At 41.8% G+C, this 18,287-nt stretch overlaps 1 protein-coding gene across 2 annotated transcripts in view; it reads right to left on the reverse strand.

The window, feature by feature from the left end:
- Window positions 1-17,950, reverse strand: part of MAN1A1 (mannosidase alpha class 1A member 1) — a 168,518-nt gene extending 150,568 nt beyond the window's left edge. Inside the window, exons 1-2 of one of the 2 annotated variants that reach the window (XM_047732866.1) lie at window positions 17,744-17,950; window positions 16,619-17,485 (exon numbers count right to left, since the gene is read on the reverse strand). In XM_047732866.1, the coding sequence (XP_047588822.1) occupies window positions 16,619-17,239 (621 nt within the window). In that variant the 5' untranslated portion in view covers window positions 17,240-17,485; window positions 17,744-17,950. Of the gene's footprint in view, window positions 1-16,618; window positions 17,486-17,697 lie in introns of both variants that reach the window. The other variant, XM_047732865.1, reaches the window with a different exon arrangement.
- Between the last annotated feature and the right edge of the window lie 337 nt (window positions 17,951-18,287).

The raw sequence follows: 18,287 nt of genomic DNA on the forward strand, positions 1-18,287 counted from the left end.
GCCTGCCATAAGGATTCCCCTCCAAACATGCCACTGAACACGCTCCAGTAGGGGGTCGATTCCTGCCAGCCTATTACCAAATCCGGAAGCCAATTCTTAGTCCTTCTCTTGTTTCTCAGTATCATTTGACACTGCTGAGACTCACGGCTTAAAATGTTAAATATTAAAAAATGCCTCAGGGTGCCGCACTCTACCGGTTTTTCTTTCTGTGCTTCTGATGTCCTTGCCTGTTCTCTCTTCCTCTAGGAATCCCTTAAATGTTGATGTTCCTTAGGCTTCAGGTCCTGGGCTCCTGTTAATAGGGACACTGGATCTCTGAGGGAGCTTAACTAGGTCTTAAGCCTAACGGTTTTAAGATTAGTATTTCTAGTTCAGTCCTGTCTTTTCAGTGCTTACTGTGAACTTCCACACTTGGACATCTTTCTCATTTAATGCAAAACACCCCAAACACCTCCAAACCAAATCCATCTCACCTCTTACCTCTTCTCCTCTTCTTGGGTCCACCTCATTACCCCATGTACAAAAACCAGGAACCCAAGCACTGTTTCAACTTACCTCCTCCTTCCACCTTCCTATAAATGTTCACCAAGTTCTGTAAATGTTATCTTTTATATATCTCAAGAATTTGTGCACTTTGGCTCTCCCACTGTCCCTATGTGAAATAAGCCATCATCACCTCTCACCTGGATTACTGCAAAGCCTAACATGTGCATGACTCCAGCCTTATCCAAAAATGCAAATCTGATACTATTTGTCCAGTGTATCATCACTTAGGACCAAGTAAACATGCTTTCTTGTTACTTCTACACAAAATCTAGGTGCCGAGTCAGTAACAAGGCTTACTCTGACTCACAAACCTTTTTTGGTAGTATATCTCGTATGAATTTAAAATTAACATTTCACTTGTATTAATATGGTCATACTTTATGAACTGTCCCCTTAAAATTAAATAATTGTAAAATGATTCTAAAATTTAGAAGTCATAGTTGCCCCAAGACTAAGGAGTGAAAAGGAAGCACATTTAGACTTTCTTTCAGAGACTGTCCTCTTTCTCCCCATCTTGACTTAAACAACTTTCCAGAACTTCCCATTGTTTTCATTAATGCTTTAAATATTATTTTAGATAATTAAACATACATAATCATAAACAATCATGTATCTATATCATGTACAAATATATTACTAAGCTATATACACATACATTAATACACACTAATAAACACGTGCTTCATGTTGAACACAATATTATTAAGAGAAGCTTTTCCAAACAAACTGATCATGGGATTAACTTTCAGAGTAAGTGTAAAAACAAACCAAGACAACAACTAAAGAACTAAAACCAAAATGAAAACAAACAAAAGCAAATGCCAGCACCTTGTTTGCCACAGGCTGAGATGGGATATCACCAGCCCTCATGCTCCTGCCTCCCCTCTCCTTCTCAGGCAAAGGAGTGAATTTGTGACCCCCAGTTCTTTAGTCAAAATGGACAAGATCCTCGAGGATGCCATGGGAGCCATGGGAGGAGGATGGTGTCTGACAGACTCAATGTCAAATCCCAGGTGGAACACTAGGATCTTTGGAACCTGAGGCAATTTGCGTGACCTTTCTTGGCCTCGATTTCTTCTGTGTAAAATGGGGAAAATAATACCGAATTCACAGGGTTGTTCTGAGAATGAAGTGAGTTTATGTATGTAAAGTGGTTAGCACAGCACCTAACAAGAAACAAATACTCAACAATGGTATGCTATAATTACTTTCATATTTTTCACCACTCTAGAATTAAAATGACAGATAAAAGAGACAAGAATCTATGCAAAAATGAGATTGTAAAAATCTAGTTATTGGTTGTTTTAATTATATATAGATCAAGCTACACAGAAAATCACTTAAAGAGACTATTCTCAGAACAAGAAGAATAACATGCATTCTACTGGGAGAAAGAAGGAAGCATATTATAGAGTATAACTAAGAAGTGGTATTTTTTATTAAATGTGTGGTCTTTTTTTTTTTTTTAAAAGATTTTATTTATTTATTTGAGAGAGAGACAGTGAGAGAGCATGAGCGAGGAGAAGGTCAGAGGGAGAAGCAGACTCCCCATGGAGCTGGGACCCCGATGTGGGACTCGATCCCGGGACCCCGGGATCATGACCTGAGCCGAAGGCAGTCGTCCAACCAACTGAGCCACCCAGGCGTCCCTAAATGTGTGGTCTTAACTGCTCCCTCTACTTTAAGCCTAGAGAAGAGGAGGAAATTATCAGGTATTTTTATTCTTGTTGTTCTTTGGCAAATTAATAACTGAAGTTTTAAAAGTCAAAGAATAAATAAGTTATTTTAAATATTCAGGCAAAATTCCGTTTAAGAAAGAAATATCCAACTGGGGTCTTCTTACATGATGAAGGAAAACTCTAGGATTCATTATATACAAACGTTCTCTCTTATGATCAATAATGTGCTCTGTGCTCCTGGCGTTTGTGAAGGCAGGGTACTCTGGAGTGAAGTAAGGGCCGGGTGACTCACCTCAGGATGGAGGAAGAGTTGTCCTTCCCTGCCAGTTTAGTTTACCACCTTCAGATCAGCTCTAGAAAGCGCTGTCTGCAAAAATCCCCCAGTGCTTTGCAAAGCCCTAACAACGCTACGGTGATGCCTGAGATTTCAAATCAGTCAAAGGCATTTCTTCCAGAGATAGTCTTCCAGCAATTCCACTGAGAGCCCAAGGCCCACAGATATGCTAACCATCAGGTAACTAGACAGTTTTCTCCCTTAGGAATTTGAAACCTAGCAGTAAGTGCCCCTCAGGTCAGGGAAAAGGTGATCTGTCTGTGCACAGGTGCTAATGTCTGGAGTTCACAACTCACGCTTCTAGGAAAGCGAGAGTGCGCTTAGTTCTCTGCTGATAAGTACGGTCAGTTCCTGATGATTAAGGGACTAGTCTAACATTTACACCTCTTCCACTCTTCTGTTCTCCACCTTTGTGTCATTAGCTCCACCTCTCTGTGAGAGAAGACACAAAAGGACGGAGGATGATTAACAGCACGGGTAAAAACTATGACAGAAAAAGACGCTAAATTAAGATACCTAAAACTAATACTTGATTTCCCGTGGCATATTTGGCTGTAAACTCCTAAACCTCTATTACCCCATTAAAGCCAAAGTAGAGGAGTTAGTTTGAAGCTGTTACTTACCAAGAACACATACATCCAGATTCGTTTTCCTAATGAGAAATCTATAGTCGGTTAATCCAAATCTAGCATTACAGTTTCATAAACTTCCAGTCCCCAAAGAAGTCTCTTCTAAATGCTTAAATTCTAATGTATTTACCTTATGAAAAGCTGGGGTGTAATTCTCCAGATCACAGGTGGGTGGAGAACTACAACCACACAAGCAACTACACTAAATCCCAGATTTACAGGCAGATTCTAATGGAACTACATTAAAGAAGCATTAAGAAATAGATGAACAGCCTTTCCCCCAAGGGCAGCTGTTTTTAAACCTCTGTATTTTAGTTCATCACACTATGCTCTATCTTGGAATAGGACTCTTTCCTATTTATAAAATCCTTGTCTGTTTGATGTCAGTCAATTTTAGAAACATTGACGAGGCTTGGGAAATGCAAATATCTTTTGATTTTAACTTTTCCTATCTTCCTCACCAGGAATAGCGAGCAGATTTAAAATTCTAAGACTGAAGAAACAGATGGGGGGAGGAGAGGCATAAAAAAAAAAGAGCTAGAGAAAAAGGAGACTAAACACATACTTGTGCTCAGCAAAGAATACTTTCACCTCTCTACATTAATCAGGTTTTATTAAATAAACCCTACTCTGAAATCTAACATGAAATAACTTAAAAATTAAAAATAAAATCATAGGTCAAAATGTTTCTATTATTTTAGGTTGAATCATAAGAACTTAAGCCTAAATTCAGCCAAAATGTTCTTCAGAAAGTCTTTAAGAATATAATGTTCCAATAAAAGGAAGTAAACTTTTAGAACATTAGTTGATGTTCTGTTTCCAAATCTAATCCTCCAGGCATAAACTACAAAGTTAATAAAGAGCAGATTAAAACCAACCAAGAACAAATTATTAATTCCGTTTTTCCATTTCACTCTTCAATTCTTGTTTTAAATGCAGTAGGAATCTCTGCTGCAGACAGTTAAAGCTGCAGCAGCTCTAATAATCAACGGATCTTATCACAAAGGGTGTAGATACTTCCTAAATGAAAGCACCATATGCCTAATTACTGAGCTAAATTTATACATGTAGCTATCTCTGAATGAAACATTTTCAGCCTTTCGGCTCACAGAATATTTCTTTTCATGCTCTTAAGGTATTTCTCCAGATTTCATTCTTCTCCTTTTTTCCCCTCTCCCCCAGTCTGAGTGTCACATGACACACCAGGCCAGGAAGCCAGAGGTAACTGGACACTGATGAATGGTCACGGTCTCCGTGGTCTTCTCAAAGACGAGCATCCCTTCTATGAGATAACAATGAAACGAGGCAAAAGAATGCTTACTTTCCTGCTACAGGAAGCAGGAATTTTGGCAACAACAACCAAAGAGGGAGGTAACAGCAGGAAATACAAGCTAGTATTGGTTAATGCAACAATATTGCAGCCAAAGCTTCCTTTTCTTTCTTGGAAATGACTTCTCAAATCCACTTACTTACCGACAACCCCTTTCTCAACAAAAGTCGGGAGCTTATTAATCTGAACAATCCCTAGTCACTGATAAATAAATACTATTTATTGAATAATGAATGCTATGTGCCAGGTATTATGCTGAGAAATGCACATGTATTTCCTACTTCAATTCTCAGAATGAGAATTGCACAAAGAGAAATGTTAGCTCCATTTCACAGGAGTCAGAAGGGAGGCTCAGAGGGTTTGTACTCTGTCACAGTGCCTCACAGTCTGACTAGAATTTTGGTGATATACTTAAATCGTTTCCCAATTTGGTTACATTTAAGACAAACTGCCTTCCATTGTTATATTCTGGGCTGTGAACCTATGGTATAGAAAAAGGTGTCTCCACCCTTAAGGGGTTAAACATCTAGTTGAAAGATAACATATATGTCCATGAAATTAGCAACCCACAGGGCAGAGCCAGAAATAACAAATGCCGTGGCAATTTGGAAAAGGGAGAGAGATCAGTAAATGTTGGGATTGTGAGAAAGGGCTTGGAGGTCCTGGATGCTGAGCATGTAAGAGGACATTCCAATTGAAAGGAATAAACTAAACAAGGCAAAGCCCTTAATTAGCTGTGTTTTGGAGGTGGTAACTATGCAAGTTTAGCTCAAATAGTTTAGTTTAGTTTAGTTTAGTTTAGTTTAACTAAAGCTAAAGCCCTTCTTATTTAAGAGCTATGAATCAAGAAGCAGACGGAGGCCAATTTAGAGAAGACCATGATTGCCAGCCTAAGGAAGGAGACTTCTTCATTCTAGTACAATGTTTTTCACACTGGACCAGCCATATTAGTCACGTGGGAACATGTTAAAAATACAAATTCTGGGGCCCATTCAGATCTACTAAATCAGAAACTCTGGGGGCAGTGCCCAGCAATCTATGTGCGTTAACCTGTCCCCCACAGGATTCTGAAGCTGGCTTAAGTCTGAATCCCTACTCCATAGGAAAAACCCCGGGGATAGGGGACTTGAGAGAAGCGGTATTTTAGGAAAACTAATCTAATAGTGATCTACAGAATGAATTGGAAAAGGGACCATTTACAAATTCATAAAATTCAAAGAGCTTCTAAAATGCAATTATTTACATGAGACAGCCCTTTTCAGGAGCTACAAAATATTTAATTGGGAAACAGAAGACCAAGGTTCTTTTCCAAAATATCACACCTTCTTACAGAGAAAATTTTATTAGATTCTAATTTCTCTAGTGGAAAATAACCCCTAACCTATTACTTTTCATTTCGGTGTGGTACTGTAAACATTACTTATAAAAACATCATTGTCTCAAAAATATTTGCTGGGGAGGGGAGCAGAGGGTGACCCAAACCAACTTTAATTAGGTGTCTCATGAATAAAAATATTCAATTAAGTGTTGACTTTCAAAGGAATATCACAAGTATCTACATTTATTTCACTGATGTCACATCTGCCCAAAAGATTTTTTTATGGACAACCTGCACAGCCAGTTTACGAGTCCTATAAGAAAATGAACACAGTTTTTCATTTTATAAATCATTGTGAAAACAACTTTAAAATGGGAAAAGGTGTTTCCTATGTTGATTGATCTCTATTCACCAGATCTGGTTCTGAATGAATTTGACTATTATAAAATAGGAAGCTTTCCCTCAAAAGACAATGGCTTGTAGCCTATGAGGATACACAGAAGGAGCTCCAAAGATGAGTGGACCCCATTTTTGGATTCTGTAATTATATTAAGTGGGGGTATGTGTGTCACAATCAACCTGAATAACTCCTCTTGGTATGTTTGCTTAAATAAGCACATTCATTCAACAAATATTTATTGAGTCCTACTATGGGCAAGGCCCAGGGTTAACTGACCCACTGGATGCATGATGGGGAAGCTCTTTATCTTGCTCTCAACATGGTAGTCCTGGAAGAGATTCAGGACTCTGAAGAGCTGACATTACAGAGATTCTGTACTTTTGGAGGGAGAGAAAACAAATACTTCTAACCTGTGCTATGACTTTATCTTATTACTGATAGAACACTTAGTAGATCATAATTTTTATTCACCCTAACTGCTAAAGCAGCTTAACATGGTAGTTAATAAATCATCTTCACTTTTTTATGCTCCTCAAATTGCCCAACCCGTCCAGATTCCTTTTTGTTGGTGGTGGGGTTGTTTTTAAGCTACTGAGTTCTTCATCGTGCATTCTAAGCCAAGTAACCCCTAGGAGAAATAAATAATGAAGACTAAACAAAATGCTTAATATAAGTAAATGTACACAATGTATTAAATACACACCAATTACTACATAAAGTTCCTTTTACACTTAATAAGAATGCCTTATAAAATTGCTGACTTGGGCTAATAACTCCTGAAAAACACAGTATGTCTGTTGAAGCATTTCTAATTACGAGATGAAAACCTGTAGTTGACTAGATACATTATAACATTCCACACTGCTAGTTGACTACAAAAATAACATGTCTCAGAGAACAGCATCCTAAATATTCTAAAATTACTATCATCTCAAGCCACAATTTATAAAAATAATATAGTACATTTATGTCAATCGTTATTCCCCGTGTTAACACAGTCTCAAAGCCAAATTTAAAGAGTTCTGGCATTTGGCAGACTTTTATGAATTAACCAAGGTCAGAATAAAAATACATTTTGAAATGTGCAGCTCCTCACTATCTTAAAAATGCCTGAATAAAAAGACATTATTTGAAGGAGTAGCAAAAAAATAAAATAAAAGCCCAAACCTCATAAACAAATCATGCTTTTTTTTATTCTCAAGATACCTTAAACAAAATGCATATTTATCATAATTAAAACACTAAAGGCCTCTAACACATGACATAGAATGTAATTTTTTTTCTGTAAGAATTCATCTTTGTAAGACTTGCTATTTTCTGGCATCATAAAATCACTTCTGAAATTCTATTTGGAGTATTTTTGATCTTCAACTCTAAACTTAAAATATTAGGAAACCAACCTGATGAATTCTATAAAAAAGAAGGATCCCTCCCACCTTCCCCAGATCTTCAGAGAGGTCAATACTTTCCTCAAATATATGATGCAAAAGCCCAACTATAACCTAACAATGACTATGAGCTGAAGGGGCTGGATGGGTCCTAGCTGAGGTGTTTGGTAAGTACTCCTATCAATAAAGAGTACTTTTTATCCTAAGTGACCAACTCAGGGAAGAAGCAAATTTTGTGTTAAGGTTTTTTTTTTTCCCTTTTAAATAAAATGCTGTCTATCACTTTACGGGCCCTTGCCTCCTTTGCAAGCCCCTATGTCCCATCAGCTGGCTTATTAGATCCATCTTCTCCAATAGACACCCCACTCCTTAGGTATCCATGCTTTGCCTTTTCCCCAAATTCTGCGCCTTTAGTAACTTCCTTGTTCTATCCAACTCACAATGAGGAAATGCAACTAGTAAACCAACACAGAAGAAAATGTTGCTCTAAGAAAAGCAAACTAAATATACAGGAAACTGTTTCATCACCTATGAAATTTACAAAGACTTAATAGACTACATTCACTATATTACAAGAGAAAGTATAAACTGTTTCTGAAAAGTAATCCCTCAAAATGTACTGTGATCCTTTGACCCATTCATTTCCTCTTTCAGGAACTTAAGGGGAAATCCTCCTTAAGGGGTGGGGGGGGGGGGAGTCAGGGCAATGAAAAATAAGATGGAAACCTAATGGACAAAGGTGTTTATCTAATCATATTTTTTCAAAAACAAAAAACTGGAAATGACCTAAATGTGCAGGTCCAAGGGAATGGTTAAATAAACTGTGATGCTTGTACTTCACACATTAGGCTGTCATAAAATGACACTTCCAAAGAAAATGAAAAAACACATATGTATAGTGTGGTTATATCTGTGGGGGGAAAACCCCCTACATGTTGGGGTGGCGTAGTGTTGGGTTACCTGTGATTAAGTGGTAGGGATATGAAGGATATATTTGTCTTTTTTCAATTTCTGTGTACGTTCAAAATGGTTCTTCCTAAGCCAGCATTGGTTTGCAATGAAATAAGACAATGAAAGACACTTCCTTCTTCTACAAACCTATTCTCACCCTTGCTAAGACAAATCTCAAAGTATAATAATTTCTGCTGGGCAACTTGAGTGATACACTTTTTTTTTTTTTTAAAGATTTTATTTATTTATTTGACAGATACAGATCACAAGTAGGCAGAGAGGCAGGCAGAGAGAGGAGGAAGCAGGCTCCCTGCTGAGCAGAGAGCCCGATATGGGGTTCGATCCCAGGACCCTGAGATCATGACCTGAGCTGAAGGCAGAGGCTTTAACCCACTGAGCCACCCAGGCGCCCCGAGTGATACACTTTTAACAGCAGCTTTAAGAAGTAATACATCAACAAAAGGGAGGCACGGATGGTGAAATTTCAGGCAGCTGGGAATGAGATTTTGCCACTAGGAACACATGCCTGGGCTTCCTTAATCATTCTATGGGACTGTCCTTTTGCCTTATGCCCTGATAGAGGGACAGTGAGGAAACACACCCTTTGAGCAGCTCTAGCACATATTCTTGTGAAAGGGGAACTAGGGTCAGACAATCATGCCCAAACATCAGTTCAGGGAAGCTGTACTGAGGCTGGACTTGACCACCCCTCGCATGGGCTAAGCCCTTAACCCCTCTATCCAGGAGCCCTTTGGTCCCTTAGAAGAATTAAGTGTTCCTCACAGGACTTTGGAAAGACAATTCAGTGAGAAAGGACAGGGCAGATAAGAGTTTCCAGCAGTCCCTGCATGGCCTGAATTCGCTCATCCCCACAGTTGTTCACAGGTCTGTGTCCACACCCCATGGGCACACTTTTCCTCATAACCCCTATAATGTCAGCAAATAGGCATGCCCACCAATACTGCGGCAGAGATGCTGATAGTGCCTGCGATGCCCTGTTATCAGAGGAAGCTGGCGAGCTTCTGCAGCTTCTCACCCGCTCTTCTACGCTTCCTCTCCCACCCAGCACCCTCCCAGGAAGGACTGGGGGCAGACAGTCCTGTGGGAGATCCACATACAACAGCGTGAAGATGTGCAAATTAAAGTCACTATAATAAGGCTTGCATTCACTTAAAGGAAAGGCCCTAGAGCAAGCGTGAGGAGAACACAGTGGGGCAGGTCGGGGACGGGCCTTTGATAAGCTTAATAACCAGGGAGACAGACTGACAGAAAAAAGGAAGTAAGGGAGGCATTCTAGTTACAAAAGACAAGTGAATACAAAGGATGGTGGGCTTTTTAACTTTATTATCTCTGTTCTGGATTATCTGCAGGACTGCTGGGCTCTAATGTACCTAAAGCAACTGTCAGAGGATTCAAGAGGCAAAGGAGGGCTGTGCCTTTTAAATGCTCTTAAGCCATAATCTCATTTGGTTTTCTTTCAAGTACCTGAAGATCACACAAGTCTTTATCAGGACCCAGTGTGGGTAGGGCAGTGCTGCCCCTTCTTCAGAGCCAAGGAATTAGCCAGTCTTGCTTTCTCATGCAATACCTCACTAAGCAAGGATGTTCCTCTCCCTTTAGAATGGTCTCAATGGGCTTCTCACTGCTGGCCTGCCATTCAGAGTTGAGGAGGAGGGAGGGCTAGGACAGCCAGCCTCCAAAACGTATGTTCTCATTAGAGTCAAGAAATCACAGGCCAAGTGTGGCCTTCAGGCTACGAGGCAGTTCCCAGCTCTGAAGTTAGTGCATTGGGGAATCTCAGGAAATCACAGCTCGCTAGGCCCTGTGTCTCACATGGAAAATGAAGACCAGGCTTCAGGATCTCAGAGGTCTTTCTGGGCCCAAAACCCTAATAAATCTCAATTTGTGGCTCTCAAAGAAGGGCAAAATCTTGGAGTTACAAAGTACAATTGACCGATGTGAATTTTGATTATTAGATGATAGAATGCACTCTGACTATAGAATTGATCATAATTAAGTATACTTCTGTCAAGTTTGGAGTAATTTTTTTCTCATTTCTTAAAAATATTCCTCCAAAGATAAAACTGGTGAAAAAGCACTTTCCTCAATTTCCCTTTCTATTTTGGGGAACAGAGTCAATGCCTAAGGAGTCAATGCCTTGAGTCAATGCCTCAAGCACTGTGTTTCCTCTAAGAAGGAGCCACTTCAGGAATGGGCACATCTGATTACGAGAAAGAGACCAAGTCTCAAATACTTGAAGTACAGAAGCTGAAGAAGTATACCATTTTAGAGAGACCTAAAGGTTTTTTGTTTTTTTTTTTTGGAATTTGGAAGGTAGCAGAGAAAATCAGAGTTGACAGTAACACAATAAAATCATAGCTGTCTGGAAAGATCAACTTGATGATCTGGAAATGTATTCTTTTGAGCACCAAACGTGATTTGAACTGTTTCTGGTAACTTTTTGAGACTTCGTTATCCACTTCCTGATTTACCTAACATTATGAAGCGAAGGAATCTTACATCGATGGCTTTAGGCAGTGGTATTAACAGTAATAATAGCAAGTAGGATTTATCAATCATTCACAGCATGCCTGATACCATTCTAAGTGTTGCTGGGGATGACCACACTTAAGCCTTCTGATCTAACAAAATGGGTGCCCACTGTTGTCTTCATTTTACAAATGAGAAAACTGAAGCTCTGAAAGATTCAATCACAACGTGCCTCAGGTGGCTAAAAGGCAGGAATTCAGGTTCTGGTCAACTGCTTCCAGACCAGCTCTTCACACCCAAACAGCGCTGCAAGGGGACAGAGCAGGAACAGGCCAGGGTATTCAGACTCTCTCTAGGACCTACTTGGGTGAAGAGAACCGTGCTCCTACGATACAGAGTCTGTAGCTTGTTGTAATTTTTAATGTATGTTTACTTTTTAAATACTGTAGTCCTTTAGGCTAGCCATCAATTCTTCTGTTACATATCATGCAATGTCAAGAGTATGTAGGTTTGTAGTTTCAAAGAGCTTCCCATGCTATCACACTCCTCTTCTCTAAGCTGCCTCTCTTCTCCTATCCCTCCTTTTTGCCTCCCCACCTCTCTTTGTAAAGAATGTCAAACTGAAGGATTACAAATGTCTCCGCTTCCTGCTAAGATCTTTATCAACAGAAAAAAAAAAATGTCATATCAAACTTTTCTTGGGTGGCTTTAAAAAGAAGAGGTTTCTAAATCATGCCACTAATCCGGTTTTAAAAAATGACTATAGTTAATGTAATTTAACTAATATAAGGTCAGATTTATAATACTGTAGAATTGTGTTTTGTAATAATTCTCCATGAGAGTCTGCAAATAATGAATATGGCCTGTCCATTTATATACTTCTGTGGCATTTTACTTAGGAGGCAAGCCATGTTAAGGCAGTGAGCAGCAGTCCCCAAGGATCTGGCTTCTATCCTCCACTCAACTCTAATGTGATTTCCAGAAAAATCTCTGTCTCAGTTGTGTCTACTGTAAGATGAGCAAGCTGAGCTATCTCTAAGGACTATACAGAACAAGACTTTATGACTTAGAGCATATGTTTACTTTTAACAATCAGAGAGTTAAAATTTTTATGGCATATTGTTGATAAAAGAAAAAATCTGCATAGTTTGTATAAAGGATCTTTAAACAGGTTTGGGAGTGAGGGTTAAGCAGGGGCTGGTTAGAGGCAGTTCAAACTACTTAACACTAAGACTTAACACCAGACTGAGAACTGAAGGAAAAGTCACGACTTAATTTTCCCAAAGAAAGAATCTCTTCCTTAAACTACCAAATACCGGTTTCTCCTTTACCCTTTTTGTCTGCTTAGGGGAAAGGCATTTCATAGAATCTCTGGAATCCATGGGGTAGATGTTCCTATTTTGATCAATCAAAACTCAACTTTGACACACACACACACACACACACACACACACACATTTTTATGGTTTTGTAGGTTGTAAAGAACTTGAAAGGTCACACAGGTTCTCTACTGGGCTATGGGCTATAAGCAGGTTCCAGTGCAGTTCTGATCTACCCATGTATATTTATCTCTCATCACTCACACTGATCTGTAGGCATTCCTCCCCTCTGACCTTGGGACACATGCTTGAAACTCTTTACTGAAGAATTTGTACTACCATAGCTTATGGAATAATTCAATAGAAATATGTAAGTCTCCCACTGAATTTCAACAAATTCAGATTTCATACAAAGGCACTTACTGTGCATGTGAAATACTAAGAAAATTTTCTCAGATGGTTTATTTTATGAGCTCACTTAAAAAAATAGAGAAGCATTGACTCAAAAATGCTTTTTTTATCCACTTTTCACACCTTAACTAGGTTCTAAGTCCTATGAATTTTAAGGTACCTGGTAAGAGGAAGACAGAATATTCCTCTCAAACAAATTATCAATAGCTTACAGAAAATTAGGCTGGGCATAATTGATCACCCATTAACAATCTTTTCTTGCTTTCATGTATTAATGTTCAACAGTCAGCATCTACTCTACCACTTAAACTGCTGAAATCTTAATTTATTCATTTACTTATTAAAGAGAAAAAATTTTTACAAATACTATGACCTAAGAGTGGGGGATCTTGCATTTACCTATTGCCAATGTCAGGTATGTTTCAGCGTAGGGTGAGCAGAACTGGCATAAAAAACTAAAAAACTGGAATAAAAAACTAAAGAATGCTTTGAGAAACCTAAAGACAACTCTGAGCCCCACGGCTGACCAATCCCAAAGCCTTAACTGAGAGACCCAAAGCTGACTGTCAGCCCCTTCACTCCTACCCGTTTAGGTTAGTGGAGATTCCAGTTTGAGAAGGTAAGAATACCCTCTAACAAGTTGTCTTTATCCCCCATTACTCAAGGACTCCCCTTAATTCCAGGAGATGAAAACCAAAATTATTCATCCTCTAAATTAGGATTATGGCTCTACTCCTAAAAAAATCAGTACAAGTTCTTTGTAAAGCTCAAACCAAAAAACAAAAAAAATAAAAGAAAGAAAGGAAGAGAAGAAAGAAAGAAAGAAAGAAAGAAAGAAGCTTCTTGATTTTAAAAAAGGGTTAAGATAGAAGAGGAACCTTTAAAAATTCTACGGTGCTATTTTAACTTCTGCCCTTCATTATTTTAACACTGCTTTTTAAAACTAAGGATAACTTTAGTGCAAATTTTAAAAGATCAAACTCATGATAATGTGTACTATGTATTATAAAATTCAGGGAAATTCCAGAGCTGGTTTATTTACAAAATTTTCATGGGATGGAGCATCTTGATTTCAATTTTAAGCATTACATCAAAGATTTACCATCCATCAAGTTAGTACTGGAAAGCATATAATGGCTTTTTGTGAAGGGAGCTAGGCAATGTCCAATTTGAAATTACAGTGGTCTCCTCTAGGCACAGATTTGTTAAGAATTTACCAAAGTACCAGTAACATAATTGTGTTGGCAATATAAGAATACTATTAGCTGTCTTTAAACCAAATTTACAAACTTAATGTTCGGCTCAAAAATTAGAGTTTAAGCTCTCAACATATTAGATTTGCCTATACTTTCTAAATTTTAGCTATAAAATTGTTAGTACATTCAGGTGTGATAGAGAGCCTACGTATATAAAGAGAACTAGAAAACACAGGAACAATAGAGATAAAACCAAGGCAAAGATCCACTGGGCCAGGACAAAGAAGTCCATGGTGGTTCCAGAAACTGAATATAAGTGTGAAGTTGAAGTGCAATGCTCTAGTGCTCTATTCACAATAGGTAGCCACTCTTTCCTTTCTAAAACTGAACATTTTCAGCACAGTTTTAGAATAGCACGAGTTACTTTTTTTTTTTTTTTTTTTTTTGGTTTACAAAGGAATGCATCTGCCTGAACTAATCTGATGAAAAACCATAATCCATTTCTCCCCATTAGCTTTTGACTAAATACTGAAGCTAATTATGCTAGCTTTTTTGGGGTTCTCAGGCAACATGGAATTTAAAAGAACACATTTAGTTCCACCACTTTATGCAAGACTGGGCAGTTTCAAAACATCTAAGTGCTAAGATGTTAGCACCACACAGATACAGAAGGCTACATACATTTTCTTTACATGGCTAATTAAGACCTTTTGATTTAGAGAGACAGATAACATGGATCCAATAAAGGCAGATAGGCATACTGTTAATATGCTGTCCTCAATTCCCACTGCTTCTGCTCTTAATGCACTTTTAGTCACTACTGCTTGGTACGGATAGCTTTTCAACATCCATGCATCTCTAGTATTTAAAATAATTTCTTTGGACAACTGTGATCTGCACTAACTGGCAGCTCATAGGAATTCAGGGCATGACATTTGTGAATTGCACTGCTTTAAACTTAAGGGATACATAAACATATAGTTTTAGGGTTAATTTACCTATGGTTTTGTCCGGATATTTTTAAGGAGGAAGGGAGATGAAGAGGTGAGGGAAACTGGTGAGAAATAAAGCTTTTTATCCACTTTTCTAGTTTGGTGTCCCTGACAGGATTTCATGGAGAAGGCAATCTGCTAGAGAGAAGTCGGGGGCATAAAATCCATTCCTCCAAGTCTTCTTCTATGCCTGAAGAAGGGTCCCAAAGCAGAAAGGTGATGGGCTCAAAGAAAGCTATTTGTACAGAACGATGAAGGCACCGACTTTGTGCCTAGGGTAAATTGAAAGGGACCCAAATCTACTTTAACCTGCTCAATTACCACTAAACCATATTCATCTGGTCTTAAAGTCACAAATCCCATAGCAATCAAGCTGCCTCCATTCTGTAGGTACTCAAGCTAAACACCTCTTCACGAACTCAAAATTCTGTTTACTCTCTGAAAATGGGAGAATGAGGACTCTTCCTTTCTTGATTACCTACCCAATGTCAAACATAAAATTTATTTTCACAGAGGCTCTGACATTTTTAAATGACAAAATACTACTTCCACTTACAACGCATTTTAGAAATCCGAATTAAGATTTGGGATGAAATGCTTTTAATTTGGTTCCTACAGCTCTGGGATTGTATTAAAATCCAGGCTGGCATAGTTTCACACAGGAGAGTAGGTGTGGAAGGAAGCATGTCCACAAAGAACCTGCTGACTAGTGACAGGAGACTGGGAGGAAGTTCTGGTTTCAAGTCCTTTATCACTAACTGATTCTGGGGCTTTGGGCCCCTCAAATTTCACCTTTAAATTGACAGTCTAAAATGACTTTAGAGGTCCCCCTCAGCTTTAAGCCAGCTAAGTGGTCATATGCTACAGGTGCCAACTGAAAATTATGAGAAATAAACTATGAAAGACTTATCAAAGTCCATGTTTGTCTTAGATTAAGTTTGTCATCTTTGTGCTGCTGCGGAGGCAAACCTGTTGCGTCACATAAAATACTCTTTTTCTGACTACACTAGAAATGCAAGAGACAATCGGCTGGCTTTTTAAATTTTTCATTTTTTAAATTTTTCACACAACAGTGTGCCCCAAGATAGGAAGTTCTCAGGTTTTACCTCTCTAATCTGTAAGTACACACAGGATGCCACCTGGCACCTTCAGCCACATGACTGAAGGCCAGGGTGTGTTGGCTGTTAGAACCTTTTGATCCTCTGTGATCAATACTTTACATTTACATCCAACCTCCATTTCCAGCCCAGTCCAAGCTTCAGTAGGGGGCTGTTTAGGACCCCCATTGTCAATGTTCTCAGGGACGATTAACCCATACAGGCCAGTGAAAGAGGAGGTTTGCACACCACCCCACCTGCCCATGTACTTAATACCTATCTCACGTGGTTTATGCTTACCAGAGCACGCAAATTAAAAGCAACGGGATCCAACCTCAGATCTTAATTGACCACATCTACTGTGATAGTAAAAAAAAAAAAGAAAGAAAACGAAAGAGCCTTTCACATTGCACCAGGTGGAGGAGGAAAAGCTCTATGCCCCTTTACACTGTAATGTTAGTCTTTAGAGTTTCAAAGGTTTGTCTTTTTCTCCCAGAAGACTGCCGGGCAGGAGGGGTTTCCAGTACCGAGAACTCACCTCTTTGATCTTTGCCCTCTTCTCACGGACGGCGGCGTCGGCCGGCTCCCTGCCAACCGCCCCGATTGGGGGCACGAAGTCCACCGGGGGCAGCCTCCTGAAGACCGCCTTGTCACGCAGCTGGTCCTGGGCCACCTTCTCCTTCTCCAGCAGGATATCTCTTTGGATCTCCTCGGGCAGCTTCTGCAGGGTCTCCTTGGCTTCCCTGAGAGCCCGCTCGTGGTTTTCGCGGATCCTGGCCAAGTTGTCCTCCAGCGCGACCGCCGGGTCCCCGGGCGCGCCCTCCTCGCCGCGCCTGGCTCGCCCATCTGCCGCGTCCTCGGCACGCGCCCCGGGCCCGGGTTTATGGTCGGCGGCCGACTGCAGGGCGGGGCTGGAGTGGAACAGGACCCCGCTGAGCAGCTTGGAGGAGTCGGGCAGGAAGAAGATCGCCCCGAAGCAGAGCGTGATGAAGGCGCTGAACACCAACAGCAGCACGAACTTCTCTGTCAGGCGGAAGGCGGCGGGGCCGGATCCCTTCCTGCCGCCGCTGCCACCGCCGCCGAGCCCCCCGCCCAGGCCGCCGCCCAGGCCGCCGCCCGCTGGGCTGCTGAAGAGCGGCAACAGGCCCCCCACCGGCATCCCTCCAGTCGCGGCGGCCGCGGGGGTGCCCGCTGTCCAGTGGCCCTGCGCCGCGCCGCTCAGCAGCCAAACTTCGCCGCCGCCCGGCGTCAGCGGCTGCGGGCCTGGGTCCTGCGCATCCAGGCCGCCCGAGCCCCTGGGCTGGGCTGCAGGTATGCCCTGGGGAAACAACTCTTCTGTGGGTCTTCTCCCACGGGCAGTTCCTTTGGCAAACAAGCACGCGCGACAGACCGCTGGCCGCAGCCCCTGCGGGGAGAGAAAGAGTAAAATGTAGTAATTACGATGATGGTGATAAAGTTTCCGGCGGGTCTCCGCCCTCCGACGGCCGTGCAAGCCGCCGGGACAGCCCCTCCAAGCGCGGAGTCGGGAGTCTGGCTCCCGGCACCGCCCTCGGAGCTCACTCTTTGGACTTGGGGTGAAGTTTTCTGGTCCCAGGGGACGGGGTGTCCTGAGCACACCTGGAGCAGGGCCGCGTGCGGGCACCTCCTGGAGAGAGCAACGCACCTCTGGGGCAGGAGGGACGCAGCGCGGGTCGGGGGGCTAGTCAACTTCGCCAGCTCCCCATGTCGGAGCTGGGACTAGCTGCTACTGCTTCCCAGGGGGCGGCTGAGCGCGCAGCCCCGCAGCCCTGCTCGCCGCTCGGCTGGGCTAGCGCGCCGACCCGCGGGCGAATAGGAGCGAGCAGGGCAGCACGCCGCCCTCCTCCGCGGCCCGGAGAGCACTAATACCACTGCCGGTCTCCGGGCGTTCGGAAACGAGGGCGGTGACGCGTCCGGAGAGTGATGGCGTGGCCGGGCCAATCACGCCCCGCTCAGGGACCCGCGGGGGCGGAGCCGAGGCGGAGAGGGGGCCGCGCGGGGCGGGGAGTTTACGGGAAGCGCAACCTCGCGGGGGCCCGGCCGGGGGCGGGGAGGTCGAGGTCTGGGAGGCTGGAGGCCGGCGGGAGCGGAGGTAGAGAGGCCGTCCAGACCCGCGCGGGAGGCCCGCCAGGGCGCGAGGAGGCGGGTTGGGTTCGGGGTCCGGGAGTGTACCCTGCGCGGTGCGCGGG

Source organism: Lutra lutra, chromosome 6 (assembly GCF_902655055.1).
Source record: "Lutra lutra chromosome 6, mLutLut1.2, whole genome shotgun sequence".
Lineage (NCBI taxonomy): Eukaryota > Metazoa > Chordata > Mammalia > Carnivora > Mustelidae > Lutra > Lutra lutra.